Below are 23,220 nucleotides of genomic sequence, written 5' to 3'. Positions count from 1 at the left end.
TTGTCTGTAATAATGGTATAGGAATAATAAAGTATACTATTTTGTAAGGTGGTTTCTTCTATCAAGCAAAGCAACAATTGCAGGCACTTCCTTGTCTGAAGGACAAGTGGATAAACAGGTTCATGTCAAGCCCTGGTTTTGTCAACAGTCTCATGGAATGTGCATTATGTCATTGAACACCACACGTTGGCTGCTACTGTGGGCTGAACGACAGAACAGCTATTTCAATGGTAACATTTTATATATTCTCCATTTGTTTTGATGGTAGGCCACCCTGTTAGGCCTACATTATGATCAAAAAGCCCCAGTAGCCTACTTGACCACTGTAAAGCGGGTACAGCCTCAGTGTTCACAGGAAAGATGTGCTGGAAGTTGCACAGACGTTTCACAAGGTTCAAGTTTGCGCTCAGCAGACCTGAAATTTGCTCAATGCCTCGTTTTTTGGATGGCACCAGGGCAGTTTGTTTAGATATTCATTTACAGTGTCTGTACAGTGATACACTGTAGCATTTCAAGCAGTGACCCTAGTCTAAGCCTAGTCTCTAGTGCATGGCTGTTAGTTTATGCCTGCTCCTCATCCGTGATAGGGGTTACGTTATGATGGTGTGGTCATCATAAAAACCACTGTGGTTCAGCTGCAGTAGGTCAACATATGTCCAGTGCTGTATTTAAAGGACAAAATCCACCCAAAACCACTCCTTCCTTTAATTTACAGTATTTAAAGAACACTGAGAACAATATTTTTTTTTATGAACAAATGTTTAATTTTGGCGTTTTATAATAAGGTTGGTAGCAGCATGGAAAATCATTGTGGACATCTGCAGCTCGAGTTGACTCCAAAATCCACAATGGAATGCTCTCTATGGGCGGACTGGCTGGCAAAGGTATCTACACAAGGTAATACCGTTAGACAATGTCAGCATTTTAAAGTAGCTAGTTAGCTGTAAAATCGCCTAAAACAACCAGCACTATCAATTTCACCAGTATATTCACCATGTTCAACCTGCAGATCTATGTACCTTAGTGGAGTCTGACATTCACAATGGCAGATAGACATTTGAGGAGATGGGAAATGTTGTCCATGCTACGTCAATGGGCCGTGCGGTGTATTCTGGGCCATTCTGGGACAAGGAGCGCACTCCTTGAAAGGATCGAATGGGTGTCCATTGGGCACTTTCTATAATATCTCTGGCAACGGCACCATGCAATGCACCCTGGACGAAAGAGGCAGACAAATAGGAGAAATGTGATAGACCCTCCGTTAAATGACACGTTTCTCGAGGTAGGAATATTGCAGAAATATGATCAATGGCTCATTGGAGAGAAGAACTGCTGCTGAGTTACGACACTGGCCAGTATTGAAATCTGACCTGTATGATGGATGCTTTCGCGGTTTAAAAGTCGTATTCCCATTAACTTCCAGTGTAGTGACTATATCACAGTGCTGTGTCATGTACCGGCCGGATTTCTGCCTGCGTTTGTAAATGTAGTCTGAGTGTTGGCGTTTGTAAATGTGGTCTGAGTGTTGGCGTTTGTAAATGTGGTCTGAGTGTTGGCGTTTGTAAATGTGGTCTGAGTGTTGGCGTTTGTAAATGTGGTCTGAGTGTTGGCGTTTATAAATGTGGTCTGAGTGTTGGCGTTTGTAAATGTAGTCTGAGTGTTGGCGTTTGCCTCCTGTCTTTCCGTAAATTTACAAAAACAAGAAAATTGTGCCGTCTGATTTGCTTAATATAAGGAATTTTATGCATAGCAATTTAATTTCACTTTTTTACTTTTACTCAAGAATGACAATTTAGTACTTTTTCCACCCCTGTACTTAAGTATATATACAACCAGATTCTTTTAGATTTTTCAGTCAAGTAGTATTTCACTTGAGTCATTTTCTATAAAAGGTATCCTTACCTTTACTCAAGTCCGACAGTTGAGTACATTTTCCACCACTGCATTTGTCCAACTTGGCCACTGCTGTTTGTGTGACTGTGATTGGCCTTCCACAGTGCAGGGAGCCGCTGCTTAGCCTGTGCTGTGTGACTGTGACTATGGCCTTACACAGAGCCAGGGATTAGGAATGGTCTCAGTCTCTCCCTGGGAGCCAGAATGGCCGCCTGGCTGCGCTCTGCCTCTCCTCATTAGAGCCCTCTAAATGGCAGCTCAGAGAGAAGTGTGGCTTCTCTCCAGTCCCCTCCTGAACACACTGGCAGAGGCATCATTAAAGCTCCCAAGAAAGAAGGGAAGAAAAGAAAGGAAGGAGAGTCTGTGCCAGGGGTCCTTGAAGCTCGGCTGAACCCTCTGCCTCCCTCTTCTTCTCCTCTAAACAGTAATATCCGCAGGGGCACCACAGAAAGCTCTAAGAGGCTCACTGGGAGATAACAAAGAGAGAAGGATGACAGAAATATAATAAAAAGTGTCCCCTGTAATTCAATTTAAAGAATTGCTTTCTCTTGACAAAATTTAAGGGTCTTACGTTAAACCCTTTTTATTTTTATATTTATACCTGGGAAACAGAAGACTACATATTAGATCCTGGCTTTGCCTTTAATAGTGAACATCTGTATGTTCCTTGTGTTCTGATATCCAGGGTGATATGCCCCATACTGCCTGCTCAGGATTGTATGACTTTAGTCCCTGACTAAAGGTAGCTGAGCCTGGCCTATGGCTCACAGTACCTATCTGGGATATTGACGTTATACAGCGTTAAGTTATGTAGGCCTACCATGTTTATTGCATATCAATGTTTATCACTTTGTGTATTACTTTCTCTATAGTGTGATAAAGAAAAGTCAATAAACATCTCTAGGTGTATCCTCCCAAGACCCATCTTCAGACCGCTACTGGTTTTCCCCTTTCACATGAACATATTGTCAGATTGAACAAAATATGCCCTTCTTGCAACAGCGCCAGGTCTCAGTGTGACTATGTTTAACAGCTTTCCAGCGGTAGGTGTTAACGTTTCTCCTGGTCTCCCTGTAAGAAGCTTAAGCTGCTGGCAGAGTTTCGCGGTGGTGATGCTTCGCTGTGTGAACTGATACACTCGTTTTTTCAGGTTTTTTTTCCTGCGACAATTGGCATCTGCGGGTGTTCGTCCGTACGTGTCATAATCAGAGATGAAGAGAAAGGAGACCCCACTCACAGTTATTTCTCCTGTTTCAATTGGCATCTGCGGGTGTTTGTCCGTACGTGTCATAATCAGAGATGACGAGAAAGGAGACCCCACTCACAGTTATTTCTCCTGTTTCAATTGGCATCTGCGGGTGTTCGTCCGTACGTGTCATAATCAGAGATGACGAGAAAGGAGACCCCACTCACAGTTATTTCTCCTGTTTCAATTGAAGTCATTCACACCCAGTTCAACAGACACATTTGTTTTCTATGATAAATGGTCTGAGTGAACTATATATACACTACCGGTCAAAGGATTTACAACACCTGCTCGTTCAAGGTTTTTATCGTGTGACTTTAGTCTGATCTCCCTTTGAGTCAATCTGTGACTTACAGCCTGGTTTATTACCGGCAGCGTCATTACTTTAGTCTGATGTCCCTTTGAGTCAATCTGTGACTCCATTACTTTGGCTGGACACACCTACTCATTCCAGGGTTTTTTCTTCTTTTTTAAAATTACTATTTTCTACATTGCTGAATAATAGTGAAGACCTCAAAACTATGAAATAAAACATATGGAATCATATAGTAACCAAAAAAAAGTGTTAAACAAATCAAAAGATATTTTAGATTTAAGATTCTTCAAAGTAGCCACCCTTACTACATGATTCCGTATGTGTTATTTCGTATTTTTGATGTCTTCACTATAATTCTACAATGTAGAAAATAGTGAAAATGAAGAAAAACCCTTGAATGAGTAGGTGTTCTGAAACTTTTGACCAGTAATGTACATCTTCATTTATCCACCTGTTCCACTGTCTGGACTGGACCTCCCACCTGTTCCACAACAATACACTTCCTCATGGAGAAAAGTGCCAATTCATGTTCACTACATCCACTCCAAATAACCCAATACCTTTTCATGACGTTGTTGTTTTGTTGCTGCTCTGTTCAGTATTGTTTTGGTTCAATTGTTTCATTTCTTCAAAGGTGAACTTTTTTGAGAACATGAACAAAGAATGGAAGTCAATTGAAGTGTTGTCTCCTAGTGCTGTTTCTTCTCCCAAAGCTTTTTGCTTACCACCTCCCTCTCCCTCACCGCCCTCACCTGCCTCTCCATAACCTCCTTCACCTCCTTCACCTCCTTCACCTGCCTCTCCTTCACCTGCCTCTCCTTCACCTGCCTCTCCTTCACCTCCCTCTCCTTCACCTCCCTCTCCCTCACCGCCCTCGCCTGCCTCTCCATAACCTCCCTCTCCTTCACCTGCCTCTCCATCACCTCCCTCTCCTTCACCTCCCTCTCCTTCACCTGCCTCTCCTTCACCTGCCTCTCCATCACCTGCCTCTCCATCACCTGCCTCTCCATCACCTCCCTCTCCATCACCTCCCTCTCCATCACCTCCCTCTCCATCACCTCCCTCTCCTTCACCTCCCTCTCCTTCACCTCCCTCTCCTTCACCTCCCTCACCGCCCTCGCCTGCCTCTCCATAACCTCCCTCTCCTTCACCTCCCTCTCCTTCACCTGCCTCTCCATCACCCTCCCTCTCCTTCACCTCCCTCTCCATCACCTGCCTCTCCATCACCTGCCTCTCCTTCACCTCCCTCTCCTTCACCTCCCTCTCCTTCACCTCCCTCTCCTTCACCTCCCTCTCCTCCACCTCCCTCTCCTTCACCTCCCTCTCCTTCACCTGCCTCTCCTTCACCTGCCTCTCCATCACCTGCCTCTCCATCACCTGCCTCTCCATCACCTGCCTCTCCATCACCTGCCTCTCCATCACCTGCCTCTCCATCACCTGCCTCTCCATCACCTGCCTCTCCATCACCTGCCTCTCCATCACCTGCCTCTCCATCACCTGCCTCTCCATCACCTGCCTCTCCATCACCTGCCTCTCCATCACCTGCCTCTCCATCACCTGCCTCTCCATCACCTGCCTCTCCTTCACCTCCCTCACCGCCCTCGCCTGCCTCTCCATAACCTCCCTCTTCTTCACCTCCCTCTCCTTCACCTCGCTCTCCTTCACCTGCCTCTCCATAACCTCCCTTACCTCCCTCTCCTTCACCTGCCTTTCCATAACCTCCCTCTCCTGCTCCTCAATCTCCACATTCCTCTCCTTCACCTCCCTCTCCACCCTCCTAACCTTCCTCTCCTTCTCCTCCCTCTCCACCTTCCTCACCTGCCTCTCCTTCACCTGCCTCTCCTTCACCTGCCTCTCCTTCACCTGCCTCTCCTTCACCTGCCCTCTCCTTCACCTCCCTTACCTCCCTCTCCTTAACCTCCCTCTCCTTAACCTCCCTCTCCTTAACCTCCCTCTCCTTCTCCTCCCTCTCCACCTCCCTTACCTCCCTCTCCTTCTCCTCCCTCACCTTCACCTGCCTCTCCATAACCCTCCTCCCCTTCACCTCTCTTACCTCCCTCTCTTCATAACCTCCCTCTCTTTCACCACCTTGACCTCCCTCTCCACCTTCCTCACCTACCTCTCCTTCTCCTCCCTCTCCTTCACCTTCCTCGCCTCCCTCTCCTTCTCCTCCCTCTCCACCTTCCTTTCCAAAACCTCCCTCTCCTTCACCTCCATAACCTCCGTCTCCATAACCTCCCTTACCTGCCTCTCCATAACCTCCCTCTCCTTCACCTCCCTTACCTCCCTCTCCTTCACCTCCCTCTCCACCTACCTCACCTCCCTCTCCTTCTCCTCCCTCTCCACCTTCCTCACCTCCCTCTCCTTCTCCCTCACCCCCTTCCTCTCTCTCACCTCCTTCTCCTGCTCCATCACCTCCCTCTGATTCCCACATCGACTCCTCAGACTCAGATAAAAGATAGCTGCTACAGTATTAACCCTGAACCCAGCACAAACTGTCTTCGCTGCTGTCTACATCAAAAAGACCTGTCCTTGATTATCCTCTACCTCAAAAGACTTGATTGATTCCTTGATTGAACTCGAGTTGCGTCCCCTCTCACATTTCAGATCTCTACATCACAAGGACGACCTATATGACACTCATGCAGACAGGCAAGTCCAAATGGCTGTGCAAACACAAGAATACAGTGTTCTGTTTTTTTCCCATGTTTCCCTGTTCAATGATTCTCATATTACTGCCTTTGAAGCCGAGGAGCAGACAGGGAACAATCTCAGAATACAATAGTCTACTTTATAACAAGGTTTAAAGCATTTCAGATGTTAGTGCTCTCACAGCAGCAGTAACAGATGAACAGGGTGGAGGGAGGGCAGGAGGGATAGTATTAAGAGTCCATTGGTGTGCCGGTCAGATTGCCGTTCACGTGAGGTAAACACCCAATTACATCTGAGCTGATTTTCCTGATGCGGAAAATATTTTCCCAAAATGTCTACATGTCTTCAACAAGGGGACAACATGTTAAATAGACCAGCTTGTTGGGAGTTAGTTAGCACTACACAGACCGTTACCGTTCGCAGGTTTGTTTAATGACTGCAGGCTTAGTATATACTGCCATGTATGGTGCTTGCCGTTTCCAGATCAAAAACCAGGATTTCATGGGATTTAGGGTTGGAAAAGAGAGGAGGATGGAGAGGGAGAGAAGGAACAAAAAGACGAAGGTTAGAATGTTCAACTGTAAGATTTTTCAACTGTGGCTTTTTGCTTATTGGCGGAACAGAAAAGAAGGACCTTGAGAAATACCTTTGAGCTCTGGAGTTGAACAGACCTCAGATCTCCTTAAAAAAGTACTTTCTCCGTCCCGAGGGTCATTTTTTTGCTGGCAGGCATAGGATAGGAAGAACGACAGAGAATAAGAGACGGTAACTGCAATTCCTATATGAAGTTATTATTCGTACATCATGGCTCAGGAGTGGACAATCCATTCATTAATCTATCCATCCATCAATCTCTCACTGTGGCTTTGAAGCCTGACTGTGTAGAGGCCCTCAGGGGTTTATTCAGCCAACTCAGGCATTAAGTTGACTAACTAACCAACCAACCAACCAACCAACCAACCAACCAACCAACCAACCAACCAACCAACCAACCAACCATCATCCAGTTTAAACCAGTTCTCAGGTCAATCACCTTCTCTGTTTCTCTGTGACACGGTCTGAGGGTTTTCTACATACAGTTGAAGTCAGAAGTTTACATACACCTTAGCCAAATACATTTCAACTCAGTTTTTCACAATTCCTGACATTTAATCCAAGTAAAAATTCCCTGTTTTAGGTCAGTTAGGATTACCACTTTATTTTAAGAATGTGAAAGGTCAGAATAATAGTAGAGTGAATGATTTATTTCATCACATTCCCAGTGGGTCAGAAGTTTAAATACACTAAATTAGTATTTGGTAGCATTACCTTTAAATTGTTTCAGGTAGCCTTCCACAAGCTTCCCACAATAAGTTGGGTGGATTTTGGCCCATTCCTCCTGACAGAGCTGGTGTAACTGAGTCAGGTTTGTTGGCCTCCTTGCTCGCACATGCTTTTTCAGTTCTGCCCACACATTTTTTATAGGATTGAGGTCATGGCTTTGTGATGGCCACTCCAATACCTTGACTTGGTTGTCCTTAAGCATTTTTCCACAACTTTGGAAGTATGCTTGGGGTCATTGTCCATTTAGAAGACCCATTTAGGACCAAGCTTTAACTTGCTGACTGATGTCTTGAGATGTTGCTTCAATACAACCACATAATTTTCCAGCCCTCATGATGCCATCTATTTTGTGAAGTGCACCAGTCCCTCCTGCAACAAAGCACCCCCACAACATGATGCTGCCACCCCCGTGCTTCACGGTTGGGATGGTGTTCTACGGCTTGCAAGCCTCCTGCTTTTTCCTCCAAACATAACAATGGTCATTACGGCCAAACAGTTCTATTTTTGTTTCATCAGACCAGAGGACATTTCTCCCAAAAGTACGAATTTGTCTCGATGTGCAGTTGCAAACTGTAGCCTGGCTTTTCTATGGCGGTTTTGGAGCAGTGGCTTCTTCCTTGCTGAGCAGCCTTTCAGGTTATGTCGATATAGGACTCATTTTACTGTGGATATAGATACTTTTGTACCTGGTTTCCTCCAGCATCTTCCTCCAGCACTTTCCGCACCAAAGTACGTTCATCTCTAGGAGATGTCTCCTTCCTGAGCGGTATGACAGCTGTGTGGTCCCATGGTGTTTATACTTGCGTACTATTGTTTGTACAGATGAACGTGGTACCTTCAGGCATTTGGAAATTGTTCCCAAGGGTGAACTAGACTTGTGGAGGTCAACCATTTTTTTTCTGAGGTCTTGGCTTATATCTTTTGATTTTCCCATGATGTCAAGCAAAGAAGCACTGTGTTTGAAGGTAGACCTTGAAATACATGCACAGGTACACCTCCAATTGACTCAAATGACGTCAATTAGCCTATCAGAAGCTTCTAGAGGCATGACATAATTTTCTGGAATTTTCCAAGCTGTTTAAAGGCACAGTCAAGTTAGTGTACGTAGTAAACTTCAGACCCACTGAAATTGTGATACAGCTAATTATAAGTGAAATAATCTGTCTGTAAATAATTGTTGGAAAAATGTCTTGTCATTCCCAATGTAGATGTCCTAACCGACTTGCCAAAACCATGGTTTGGTAATAAGACATTTGTGGAGTGGTTGAAAAACGAGTTTTAATGAGTTTTAACGAAGTGTATGTAAACTTCTGACTTCAACTGTAACACTGTTCATCTTCCATTTGGGCTATGAGAGGAGAGAGGTTATCTCCAATAGCTTTATACCTTTTGCCTTTACCCGTAAATGTTACTTGCTCAATGTGTGTAAGCTAATTTGGCACATTAAAATAACCTATTCATAGCTTGGTTTTCTCAGTAACCCCCCTTTGGTGTAAGCTGTGCTCGATACTGACACGGGGTCCTGCAGGATGTGAGGACACAATTCATATCCCTGTGTGCATGATGAAAAATGGTGTCCACCCCTCTCCTGTTCATGCCTAGCTGGATCGGCATCACCGCTCTGCCCCAGAGAAAGGGTCCGTCGTACTCACTTTATGTTTGTTGTGGTGTCTGTTCCCAGGTACCACACGACAGCCCAGAGAGGGGGAGGTTCCTGGGGTTGATTATAACTTCATCAGTGTGGGGGAGTTCCGCGTGCTGGAGGAGAGTGGCCTGCTGCTTGAGAGTGGAACCTATGACGGTAGGCGTGTTTTTTTTTTGGGGGGGGGGGTGGTCTATGGCAGTAGTTCCCGAAGTGTTTTACTCAGGCCCCCCCTTCCAGCATCGGGGAACATCCCGCGCCCCACGTCTATTTCCCACGTCTATTTCTATGGGCACATGCACTTCTACACATTTTGTTATGGGGTGCAGATAAACGTTTTAAAGTTTTAAAGCAACTTCTATTGCAATTCTGGCCCCGCCCCACACACACACACACACACACACTGTCGACCTCTCACCCCACAGTTTGGGAACAACTGGTCTAGAGGAGAGTGGAGTGGAGGGGAGCAGGGGAGTGGACCCTACAAAGTAATAACAATTTCCTAAGGATGCATCCGCATCACAAAATGAATCCCCATTAATTATGCATTGTTTGTATAGTATCTGCTGAGCTGTCACCACCATCCAGGTCATCAGATAAACTCAATATAAAGATAGCATTCATACCATTGTAAATGTGAAATGAAGTGGCTAGCTTTTTCAAGAGCAGAATAGCGTTGTCCCACTTGTGATTCAAAGTAGGTTGATGATTTCTGAGAAGCCAGCGGTCAGCATTGTGACACAGAACCCTGGGGGTATGTACCCTCATAGCCAGTTGTATCCAGACTGCACCAGTACGCAGGATAAATTATACATCCACACAGGGAAGCCATATAGTCGGCTGATCTTGATATGGCTGCTTCAGTCAGGATGCTAGTTATTAACCTCTCTAGGGTACGTGGGACTCTAACGTCCCACCTGATCAACATCCAGTGAAAGTGCAGGGCGCCAAATTCAAACATACATGTATTTTACACCATTTTAAAGATAAACGTGTTGTTAATCCCACCACAGTGTCTGATTTCAAAAAGGCTTCACGACAAAAGCATACCATGCGATTATGTTAGGTCAGTACCTAGTCACAAAAAAACACAGCCATTTTTCCAGCCAAAGAGAGGAGTCACAAAAAGCAGAAATAGAGATTAAATGAATCACTAACCTTTTATTATCTTCATCAGATGGCACTCATAGGACTTCATGTTACACAATACATGTATGTTTTGTTTGATAAAGTTCATATTTATATCCAAAAATCTCTGTTTACATTGGCGCGTTATGTTTTGCCTCCAAAACATCCGGTGAAAGTGCAGAGAGCTGCATAATTTTACAGAAATACTCATCATAAATGTTGATGAAAATACAACTGTTCTACATGGAATTAAAGATATACTTCTCCTTAACTTCTTGCGTCGAGCCATCCCGGATCCGGGATCGTGAATACAGCCTCAAGCTCATTACATTTACATTTACATTTACATTTAAGTCATTTAGCAGACGCTCTTATCCAGAGCGACTTACAAATTGCCATAACGCAACGTTAACTATTCATGAAAATCGCAAATGAAATGAAATTAATCTATTTGCTCTCAAGCTTAGCCTTTTGTTAACAACACTGTCATCTCAGATTTTCAAAATATGCTTCTCAACCATAGCAAACTAGCATTTAGCGTTTAGCGTTAGCATTTAGCGTTAGCATTTAGCATTTAGCGTTAGCATTAGCAGGCAACATTTTCACAAAAACCAGGAAAAACATTCAATAAATCATTTAGCTTTGAAGAACTTCGGATGTTTTCAATGGGGAGACTCTCAGTTAGATAGCAAAAAGATTAGTTGTGCAGGAGAAATCGTTCCTTTTCTGCGTCATGTTTGGCTACCAAAAAAAAATGAAAATTCATTCATCCAAACGCCAAACTTTCTTCCACATTAACTCCATAATATCGACTGAAACATGGTAAACGTTATTTAGAAACAAACCTCAAGGTGTTTTTCACATATCTCTTCATGATATATCATTCCTGGAAGTCTCCTCTCTGTCTCAATCACATGGATGAATGTGAGCAGCTTGGAGATTACGCAACAATTTCAACAAAGGACACTGGGCGGACCCCTGGTAAATGTAGTCTCTTATGGCCAATCTTCCAATGATATGCCTACAAATACGTCACAATGCTGCAGATAACTTGGAGAAACGATAGAAAGGGCAGGCTAATTCGTGGCGCTTTCACAGCCATATAAGGAGACAATGGAAAACAGAGCCTCAAAAATCCTGCTCATTTCCTGTTTGAAGTTGCATCTTGGGTTCGCCTGTAAGATCAGTTCTGGGGCACCCACAGATAATATCTTTGCAGTTTTGAAAACGTCAGAGTGTTTTCTTTCCAAAGCTGGCAATTATATGCATAGTCGAGCATCTTTTTGTGACAAAATATTGCACTTAAAACGGGCATGTTTTTTTTATCCAATAATGAAATAGCGCCCCCCTAGCTTCAACTGGTTAATGCAGCTGCTGTGTCAGATTTCAAAAAAGCTTTACGGAAAAAGCATACCATGGAATAATCTGAGTACAGCGCTCAGAGACCAAAACAAGCGATACAGATACCCGCCATGTTATGGAGTCAACAAAAGTCAGAAATAGCATTATAAATATTCACTTACCTTTGATGATCTTCATCAGAATGCACTCCCAGGAATCCCAGTTCCACAATAAATGTTTGAATCGATAAAGTTCATCGTTTATGTCCAAATACCTCCTTTTTGTTTGCACGTTTAGTACAGCAATCCAAATGTGCAGGCACTAGGTCCAGACAAAGTCAAAAAAGTTATATTACAGTTCGTAGAAATATGTCAAACAATGTATATAATCAATCTTTAGGATGTTTTTATCATAAATCTTCAATAATGTTTCAACTGGAGAATTCCTTTGTCTTTAGGTATGAAAGGGAACGGAGCTAACTCTCACGGGCGCGCGCCTGACTGAGCACATGGGCTTCTGGCAGACCCATGACTCAATCAGCTCTCCCACTTCACAGTAGAAGCCTGAAACAAGGTTCTAAAGACTGTTGACATCTAGTGGAAGCCTTAGGAAGTGCAATATTATCCCACAGACACTGTATATTGGATAGGCTAAGACTTGAAAACCTACAAACCTCAGATCTTTTCTCTGGTTTTTGCCTACCATATGAGTTCTGTTATACTCACAGACATCATTCAAACAGTTTTAGAAACGCCAGAGTGTTTTCTAACCAAATCTACTAATAATATGCATATCCTAGGATCTGGGCCTGAGTAGCAGGCAGTTTTACTCTGGGCACGCTTTTCATCTGGACATGAAAATACTGCCCCCTACCTCAAAGAAGTTCATGTAGGGCCTTTTGACCTCTGAGGAATCCCCTCTTGACAACTGAGACACACACACACACACACACACACACACACACACACACACACACACACACACACACACACACACACACACACACACACACACACACACACACACACACACACACACACACACACACACACACACACACACACACACACACACACACACACACACATTAAGATATGGATGAGGTTGCACTTCCTACGGCTTCCACTAGATGTCAACCGTCTTTTGAAACTTGAATGAGGATTCTACTGTAAAGGAGGGGCTCATGAGACCTCTTTGAATCAGTGGACTGGCAGAGAGCCTTGGTCTCATGATGCACACTCCCGACAGAGTTACCTCGCGTTCCAGTGCTTTTTCTGAAGACAAAGGAATTCTCCAGTTGCAACATTATTGATGTTTTTTATGTTAAAAACATCCTAACGATTGATTCCATACATCGTTTGACATGTTTCTAAAGGACTGTAACATAACTTTTTGAGATTTTTGTCTGGATGAAGTGCCTGCGCCTCATGAAGACGGATTACTGGGCTGAACACGCTAACAACAAGGGGCTATTTGGATTTAAATGATGGAACTTTATGGAACAAATCAGTCATTTATTGTCAAACTGGGATTTCTGGGAGTGCCTTCTGAGGAAGATCATCAAAGGTAAGTGAATATTTATGGTGTTGTTTCTAACTTTGTTGATTCCAAAATGGCGGATATTCCTCTGACTGTTTTGGGCTCTGAGCCCCATTCTCAGATTATGCTTTTTCAGTCAAGTTTTTTTTAAATCTGACACAGCCGTTGCATTAAGGAGAAGTCTATCTTTGATTCTGTGAATAACACTAGTCAATGTTTATTATGAGTATTTCTGCAAAATCGCCAGATGTTTTGGAATCGAAACATTACTGCACGTAACGTGCCAATGTAAAATGAGATTTTTGAATATAAATATGCACATTATTGAACAAAACATACATGTATTGTGTATCATGATATCCTATGAGTGTCATCTGATGAGGATCATAATATATATATATATATATATATGATGGGCCATTACTCTGACCCAGCAGTGCTCTAATCTGGCCCAGTCTTCAGGCAGCCTTCACGTCCTCCAGCACCGCTGCCTGCTGTCTCCCAAGCCTGTTGCTCATTCATGTTCTCTCTATTTAATCCCCTGGTTCTGTTCACCGGTGGACTATGCTCTACTCCTCTTTTGAAATACCCTAGCCTCTGGACCCTCTCTCCCTACCACCTGGGCTCTCCCTGTTGCTCTGGCAACACCGGGTTCTCTCTTTGCCTCTCGTTCAGGTGGTGCTCAACTGCAGGGTAGCTGACTCAAACTCAGGGAGGAAAGTGCCAACAAAGGTTAGCACTGTATTATTTCTCGGGAGGCACAGAGAGGCTGATTAGGCCGTGAGTAGTACTCTTTGCCCTTGAGAGTTGTGCCTCGACTCCAGATCAGGGAGGTGAGTCTACACGCCGCAATTCTTAACTTCGCTTTCTCCTCTCTCTAGCGCTCAATATGGACGCCAGCCAGGGCAACATGAACGATGGATTATAGAAAGACAGAGATAATTGGAGAGAAAGAAAGCAACGATGCAATACAACCAAGATCGACAAATGCTGAGATAAGAAAGTCTGGGTTTGTTTGTTGACGCTGTGGGTCTGACTCGGTGGGGTTCTGAACGAGGAGTCGTGCCAGGGATTGCGGTGCTGTTTCCAGTGATGATGTTGCATTGTAAGAGAGCACAGAGCAGCAGATCACACGGCAGCTCTGATAGGTATTTCAAGCGCTCCCGTAAAGCAGAGTTACTGAAGATAAGACCAGCCAGGGCAATGGGCCAGGAGGGAAGGAAAGGGTCAAGGTGCTGCAGTGGCGAGACACACACAGGCAGGGGTGAGTCCTAGGCAGGAGGATTGGGAAACGCTCCAATGCTAAGGAATGTCAGAGTTGCGGAATACACAATCAAGTTGGTAGACTTTCGGTTGTTTCATTGTGGCTCTAAAAAGACAAACGCATTGTCCAAAAGAGTACAGACGACAGAATACAGATGTGGGTCCTTCTGTAGCTCAGTTGGTAGAGCATGGCGCTTGTAACGCCAGGGTAGTGGGTTCGATCCCCGGGACCACCCATACGTAGAATGTATGCACACATGACTGTAAGTCGCTTTGGATAAAAGCGTCTGCTAAATGGCATATATTATTATTATTAGATGTACTGTTCTAGATGGTGGCAGTGCATTCGCTAAAGCGGGGACTTTGTGAACAACTGATCAGAGGCAGCAGCTCTGGTCCTTCAGCACAGGCACCTGTAGTGTCTCTACTAGACGTCTCTACTAGAGTGCAGGGTGCAGCTGTAGTCTAGCAGAGGCGTCCATTCACACGGTCTCGCCCTCACAGCAGAGGAATGTGGAGGTGACAAGGGTGGCTGTGGAGACAGTCAGCTTTGCCTGCACTGTGCCAGCAGCGGAAGGGAGCCTGTCTAAACTCTGGAGCACAAGATGGGCTCTGCCTGGCTGCCTCAGGCACTCTGCCGTCGAGTCTGCGAAGGCTGGGAATGCTGCTAGGCAAGGCTGCACCAGTGGGAACTAACCAGGAGAAAGAGAGACTGCTCATCCTCCATGATTAAAGAGTGTCTGTGTGCACGGCCTTGGCTGGCTAGTTAAGAGGCAGAGAGAGGGGGAGTGGTTAGAGAGAGTGGCAGGGTAAGCAACAGTGATAGAGAAAGAAAGAGAGGGGAGGGATAAATAGAGGGGGGGGAGTGGTAGAGAAGGGATAAGACTCTCGAGGCAGCGTTCCAAACCTCCACACGGGGGGGTTTCCCCAGTTCCCGCATCCCTAACACACTCAACGCTTCCCATTGCAAAGCCGGAAGCGGTGCGCGCATAATCGTGGTCTCCTGGTGTGCTACCGCTATGCTTTCACCACAGAGACAGATGGAGAACGGGAGCGCTTTTTAGCGCACGAGGCCACAGGGGAGGAACAGTTAAACTAAGAGGACAGGCGTGAGAGCGCCGACCTTACTGGCGCTTCCTATCCCTGTTTTGGAGGCTGCCGCCTGTAGTCTGTACTCTCGTCCTACAGAGGTTCTCACGGGTTGAGAACCTGGCAGGTGCTGCCTACTCTATCCAGATGGCATGACTTTTCCACACTACAATACAGTACCACTGAGTACCATGGCCCAGGCCCTGCTGCATATTTCAGCCCTGGATCCGCCTGGGACTGGGCCCACACAGCCTGGTCATAGATAAGGAACGAAAGGGAAGGTTGAAAGGTCATGTCTCCCACCAGTTGTACAGAGTAGCGCTTTACCAGCTGCATAGAGTATGTGAAAGCTGGCCTGACTGAACTGGAATTAACATGTCGTCTCTCTCGGCCTGGGGCTGTCGAGCAGTGTTGATGAGGTTGGTTGTACACGTAGAACCCTGTTCTATGGCTGAAATGTAAAATAGTCGCCCAACAGCCTGAAAGACCCTGTCCTGTTCGTTTGTTGCCGTCATTATGCTCATGGGTCCGTCTTGCTACGATCTCATGTTCACACAGCTAGAGACTGTGGGTTTCTAGCTGTCTGCACCCTCTGCCCAGTACCTACCTTAGTTAACACGCACACACACCCGTCTCCTGGCACATCCCACGTATTCCCTTCAGATGAATGGTGATACTGTTACAAATCTCTATTCCCCCTTCCTCGCTCCCTATTCCTCCTTCCTCACTCCCTATTCCCCCTTCCTCTCTTCCTATCCCATCCCCCTCTCTTCCTATCCCCTCCCTCTGTCCCCCCCATCCTCTCTTCCTGTTCCCCCTTCCTCTCTTCCTATCTGTGTTCACTAATGCACATTAATCAGAGACTAGGAGAGCGGTGTTTATGAGCTATTAATCACGCACCACTGGGCCTGAGAGATGGAGGGAGGCAGGGGGAGAGGGAGGCGGGGGAGAGGGAGGCGGGGGGAGAGGGAGGCGGGGGGAGAGGGAGGTGGGGAGGGAGATGGAGAGAGCGAGTGGGCGAGCGCGCATGGGAAGTAGGAGGAGAGAGAGGGAGATGACTGGGCTGTGTGGTGACAGGTCTGGATTAAAGAAAGCCTCCTATCTTTCATCTTCATCGTGCTCACCGTGCTGAGGCATAATGAAGCTGTCTTTTGACAAATGCAAATTGATCGGCTGCATGTCGGCTGTGGGAGATGGGGGAGATGGGGGAGAGAGGGAGAATGGATCAGGATGGATCGGTTGGGTGTCTGTTTAAGGAAAAGGTGTGTTGATCCCTTTGTTTCTCAGCGTTGTGCCGCTGGGTTTGGTGTGTCATCCGATAGCTAATAAACCTGTAGCCAGCAGGGGCTCAGACTAGGGGCTGTTGGATGTATCTCCAGGGTCACGGAACAGTGCAGAGAAGAGAGATACAGGGAGAGAAGGTGTGAGTCACGCAGACGGTAAGATGACTCCTGCCTCCCTTCTCAGAGCCTCTACTCCCTGTCACAGACAGACCGATTGAGACCGGCAAATAGTCAAGTTGTGTATTGTATTACTCGACAGCCGGCTGTGCCATTTACTCTACACAAAATGACTTGATTGAGATATTAAACTTACTGCATTATGTACAGCAAAAGAACATAGGGTTGTGTGGAGTTGAGAGGGTAGCTTAATGAGTTTTAATTCACAAACCCCCTCTAGTCTTTCTCTCCCATTCTTTAAATAAGCTAATACAGGGTGTAATTAATTCAAATGAGGCTTTCCAATTATGAATAAATTAAAGAGCGAGCCAAGGGTCTCTGTCTAAAAACAATGTGGATGTTTTGGTTTTGACATGCAACCCCATGCTAATGGTGCCGTGTTCCCAATGAATGTTAGCCATGTCTGTTAATAACTTAATAATGATAATGATTTAGCATAATTACCTCTTTCATTTGGCTGCGGAGGTCTGGTCTAGGGATGTTTGGTAACAAAATACTACAGTATAGTCATTAAACACTGAGCGTGCTCCTACTCTTAGATATTTGGGTATGTTAAATTCCCATGAGATGAGCCGAACCCTCAGTGCTGCAAGCTGACTAAAATGTCTTGTCGGCTCAGCTGATCGACTGCCGGAGCTTTGAGATGTTCCTCCACATGTGATAACTCTCTATGGTACGTTCAGCTGTAATCCAACACTCCCAGATAGCCTGAGAAACTCCAGTGCTTTTAAACTACAGCATTTAGTGTTGTCGTCTACTCTACTGTCAACGGCACTGGAGGACTGGCTTCCCAGGGAGCTGAGGGAACAGCAAAATGAATCAATATTTATATAGCTTCCTGACTTGCTGTTCCCCCCCATATTCCTCTCCTTCTTTATATTATTCTGTCTGGTTAGCTGGAAGTAGAGAGTTGGAAGAAGTGAAGAAATTGGGTCAATTTCCCCACAGTAGAGTTTTCCTCTCCTCACAGAGGGGATTCATGCTGTTTTGGCCCCGGGTGCCACAGCACACGACACAGGACAATAAAACACAGCTAATAGCTCCAAGAAGCTCTTTCGCTCGGGTCTGTCCTGGATAAAGGCTACTGCCACGGGGCTCTGGGGAGCCCACTCCAGCCCAGCACTGCAGTAAATATGACGAGAGATAGGGAAGGAGAGAACGGGACAGAAAGAGAGGGAGCGAGCCTACGCTCTTGTCAGGCACGGCCTAATGTTCCGTGGGGAATCCATTCCCCTCTTGAGTGTTGACATACCGAGTATAAACTGTGTAGCTGCACCTGACATATTTCTAGATTAATTGTCTTGCTGTTGTCAAATCAATACAATCAAAACAATCATTTTTTTCCCCCTCCAGCGAAGTATCATCTAACCTCGTCTACCAGGAAGCTACCACAGGCGGTTTCTGTTGACGCTGCTGTGTGTGTGTTCTCTACCAGGCAACTACTACGGGACGCCCAAGCCCCCAGCGGAGCCCAGCCCGGTGCACCCTGACCTGGTGGATCAGGTGCTGTTTGATGAGGAGTTTGATACAGAGGTCCAGAGGAAACGCACCACCTCCGTCAGCAAGATGGACAGGAAGGACAGCGCAGCCCCCGAGGAGGAGGACGAGGAGGAGAGAGAGCGGTCGCCCCTGGTCAACGGGCTCACAGGTGAGATGCCTACGCTGTCCTGCGACGACATGTTCCCATCCTCTCAACTGCCTCAAGCTGACCGTCCACGGCATTGATGTTGTATTAAACACGGCTAATAAACAATTCAACCGATGGCAACACCACAGGGAGCCATGTTTGCTTGTACATTCAGTCTCTTTCACTGTGTCGGAGATCGATTTGTTCTGGCTCAACAATAGCTGACCGCGCTGTCCAAAATGAGAGAAAGAGGGATGAGAGAGGGCTTCTTTCCCCGCCACACTCATTCCCGCCACACTCATTCCCGCCACACTCATTCCCGCCACACTCATTCCCGCCACACTCATTCCCTCCACACTCATTCCCTCCACACTCATTCCCTCCACACTCATTCCCTCCACACTCATCCCTCCACACTCATTCCCTCCACACTCATTCCCTCCACACTCATTCCCTCCACACTCATTCCCTCCACACTCATTCCCTCCACACTCATTCTCTCCACACTCATTCCCTCCACACTCATTCCCTCCACACTCATTCTCTCCACACTCATTCTCTCCACACTCATTCCCTCCACACTCATTCCCTCCACACTCATTCTCTCCACACTCATTCTCTCCACACTCATTCTCTCCACACTCATTCCCTCCACACTCATTCCCTCCACACTCATTCCCTCCACACTCATTCCCTCCACACTCATTCCCTCCACACTCATTCCCTCCACACTCATTCCCTCCACACTCATTCTCTCCACACTCATTCTCTCCACACTCATTCTCTCCACACTCATTCTCTCCACACTCATTCTCTCCACACTCATTCCCTCCACACTCATTCCCTCCACACTCATTCCCTCCACACTCATTCCCTCCACACTCATTCCCTCCACACTCATTCTCTCCACACTCATTCTCTCCACACTCATTCTCTCCACACTCATTCTCTCCATTCCCTCCACACTCATTCCCTCCACACTCTTTCCCTCCACCCTTCACACTCATTCCCTCCACACTCGTTCCCTCCACACTCATTCCCTCCACACTCTTTCCCTCCACCCTTCACACTCATTCCCTCCACCCTTCACACTCATTACCTCTTTCCCCCAAAGAGGACACCCCAGGATGATCTGTTCTTTACAGAAGGACACTTTTAGATCCGAACGCTACAAAGTGAAGTAGTCGTATGCTTCTCATCTAACTAGATCAATAATGTAGAAATCCCTGGTTAAGGGACACATGTTGTTCTTGTTGTGTTTCCCTCAAAGATCCGTATCCTCTCACATGTACCGTAAACAAATTCAGAAACAAAGTGCCAAAGGTTGTTATTCACAAAGGGTTGAGAATAGACTGGTAGTGATGGGGGAGGGGGGGGGTTGATGCAGTTAGATATCGCAATGTTGTTTTTGTATCTAAAATATAATATTAAAATAAAAAGAGTAATAGAGAAAAGAAAAGAGTAATAATATGAATGTGTTTTTTTTTTTTTTTAAACTGCAGTACTGATTCGGATTTGCAATACATATAGAATCGTGAGAATCACAATACATATTATATCGGCACGTATGTACCGTGATCATTTTCATAACGTGATGTTCCTGCCAATTCCCAGCCCTACAAACTAGTCACATGTTAGTTTTTCAAGTTCAGCCATCACAAACCATTCGGGGTGTACCATTCCAGAGGTGTAATGGATGAGTAGTGAGTGGACACAATATGACCAGTTCCATCTCTCCCTTTTCTCTGTCCCTGGAGCAGCATCTGCCTGTGTTCCCATTTGCCCTCCAGGCTCCCCCGGTAGTGTCTCTCCTCTGGGCTTGGAGAACTTCCAGCTGGCGTGTTCCTCTCTGCTCCCACAGCACAGCTGTCCCCTGTTTGGTTTGGAACACCCTGCCTAGCTTCTGACCATAGCCCCGTGTCCTCTTTCTGGCTCACCCTGGCCCCGTCTGAAGGGCACTCCCCCACCCCAAGTCTGAATGGTGCCAATGACCGAGAGAGAGAGGACAATGTAGCCCTCCCGTCCGTTAGACAGTCAGTCTGTTTGGTGCCATGGGCCCCTTGGGGCCCAGCTGCAGGCAAGACCCTAAGGCCGTCCTCGCTGCCTGATTTAAAATGTCTCAGTTGTGATCAGGCATATTAGAGGGGCCTTGGGCAGGCCCTGAGGGCAGGAAGGCTAAACACAGTTCTGAGTAGAGTTAAGTCGCCGAGGCATGGGCCCTTATTCATAAAGTGTCTCGGTGTAGATGTTGCTGATCTAGGATCAGGTTCCCGCTGTCCATATAATCTTATTCATCACAATCTCAAAGACAAACTGATCCTATATCAGCGCTTCTACTCTAAGACTGTTTCCGAATGCATGAAAATAAGAATTAAATATATGCCATTTAAGCTGATCCTTTTTTTCCAAAGCGATTTAATCTGGCGTACATGCGTTTTTGGTATGGGTGGCCCCAGAAGGAATTGAACCCACGACCTTGGCGTTCAAGTGCCAAGGGACTGAAGCATAGGTCTAAGAACAGTTAGACAGGCCAGGGACTCCGCAGAAAGAAAGCCACATGAGTGTGGCGTGCAGGACTGAGCTGTTCCAATGCACACCCTCTCTCTGGCCTTGGGCACACACAACAATGGGTCAACGCGTGGGATGAAGAGAACACTTCAGTGTCTTTCCACTGTGGGGTATTTTCTTCATGAAAGAGACACAGCTCTACCTTTACATATGTAGTGCATCATACCCACGTCACTGATCTATCACTGGTGCTTCAGCCTCTTGACTGAATGGATGCCTTTTCCACAATGGCTTTGTTTCCCCATCGAAGTAGCGGGGAGAAGGATGTACAGTCGGTGGTTTACATACACCTTAGCCAAATACATTTCAACTCAGTTTTTCACCATTCCTGACATTTAATCCTAGTATAAATTCCCCTGTTTTAGGTCATTTAGGATCACCGCTTTATTTTAAGAATGTGAAATGTCCGAATAATAGTAGAGAGAATGATTTATTTCAGCTTTTATTTCTTTCATCACATTCCCAGTGGGTCAGAAGATTACGTACACTCAATTAGTATTTGGTAGCATTGCCTTTAAATTGTTTAACTTGGGTCAAACGTTTCGGGTAGCATTCCACAAGCTTTCCACAATAAGTTGGGTGAATTTTGGCCCATTCCTCCTGACAGAGCTGGTGTAACTGAGTCAGGTTTATAGGCCTCCTTGCTCGCACAAGCTTTTTCAGTTCTGCCCACAAATTCTATATAGGATTGAGGTCAGGGCTTTGTGATGGCCACTCCAATACCTTGACAGTGTTGTCCTTAAGCAATTTTGCCACAACTTTGGAAGTATGCTTGGGGTCATTGTCCATTTGGAAGACCCATTTGCGACCAAGCTTTAACTTCCTGACTGATGTCTTGAGATGTTGCTTCAATTTATCCACATAACTTTCCAGCCTCATGATGCCATCTATTTTGTGAAGGGCACCAGTCCCTCCTGCAGCAAAACACCCCCACAAAATGATGCTGCCACCCCCGTGCTTCATGGTTGGGATGGTGTTCTTCGGTTAAGCTTCCCCCTTTTTCCTCCAAACATAATGATGGTCATTATGGCCAAACAGTTCTAATTTTGTTTCATCAAACCAGAGGATATTTCTCCCAAAAGTACGATCTTTGTCCCCATGTGCAGTTGTAAACCGTAGTCTGTCTTTTCTTATGGCGGTTTTGAAGCAGTGGCTTCTTCCTTGCTGAGGGGGCTTTCAAGTTATGTCGATATAGGACTCGTTTTACTGTGGATATAGATACTTTTGTACCTGTTTCCTCCAGCATCTTCACAAGGTCATTTGCTGTTGTTCTGTGATTGATTTGCACTTTTCGCACCAAAGTACGTTCATCTCCAGGAGACAGAACCTGTCTCCTTCCTGAGCGGTATGATGGCTGCGTGGTCCCATGGTGTTTATACTTGCGTACTATTGTTTGTACAGATGAGCGTGGTACCTTCAGGAGTTTGGAAATTGTTCCCAAGGATAAATCAGACTTATGGAGGTCTACAATTTGTTTTGTGAGGTCTTGGCTGATTTATTTTGATTCTCCCATGATGTCAAGCAAGGAGGCACTGAGTTTGTGGAATAATCTGTCTGTAAACAATTGTTGGAAAAATGACTTGTCAAAGTAGATGTCCTAACCGACTTGCCAAATCTATAGCATGTTCACAAGAAATGTGTGGACTCCAACCAAAGTGTATGTAAACGTCCGACTTCTACTGTAGATGTAGGTAATTCAATCATTTAGCCAAAGCGTGCGAAGACATATTGTTGTACAAGCATCAAACAATACTATTAGGTCTTGAAGCCAGGCTTGTAGATGGAGTCGTTCAGGCTGTTTTGATAAAGCCTTTGGACTGTTCAATGACTGACGGCGTTCATACATCGAGACGACACACTCTTCACTTCAGGGTCTGCGCGCACACACGCCAGGAAGCTTCTTCTTCCTCACGTTTCTGCAGGAGGGTGATAGATAGTATGTGCATTCTATTGTTGATGTTACAAAGGAGCTCTCCATTGCCTCCATGCCTCCAGCATGAAGAGCTCCTTCTCTTTATATGTATATATGCCGGGCACTGCACTACTGGCAGTAGCTCCTTGCGTTCATCTTTTTACGTGCCATTTTCTGCCTCCATTCAGATCAGGAAAAACAAGTCTGAGCACTGAATACAT

The 23,220-nt window shown here is 45.8% G+C and overlaps 1 protein-coding gene across 2 annotated transcripts in view; it reads left to right on the top strand.

Annotated features, from left to right (window-relative positions):
- LOC124045992 (membrane-associated guanylate kinase, WW and PDZ domain-containing protein 3-like) overlaps positions 1–23,220 on the top strand; it is a 194,169-nt gene that overhangs the window by 137,836 nt on the left and 33,113 nt on the right. For both annotated transcript variants that reach the window (XM_046365877.1, XM_046365876.1), the window contains 2 exons: positions 9,112–9,231; positions 18,328–18,540. In XM_046365877.1, coding sequence (XP_046221833.1) covers positions 9,112–9,231; positions 18,328–18,540 — 333 coding nt within the window. The remainder of the gene's footprint in view (positions 1–9,111; positions 9,232–18,327; positions 18,541–23,220) is intronic.

Source organism: Oncorhynchus gorbuscha, linkage group LG10 (genome assembly GCF_021184085.1).
Source record: "Oncorhynchus gorbuscha isolate QuinsamMale2020 ecotype Even-year linkage group LG10, OgorEven_v1.0, whole genome shotgun sequence".
Lineage (NCBI taxonomy): Eukaryota > Metazoa > Chordata > Actinopteri > Salmoniformes > Salmonidae > Oncorhynchus > Oncorhynchus gorbuscha.
The sequence above is the reverse complement of the archived record's forward strand: the minus strand, read 5'-3'. Positions and strand labels throughout refer to the sequence as shown.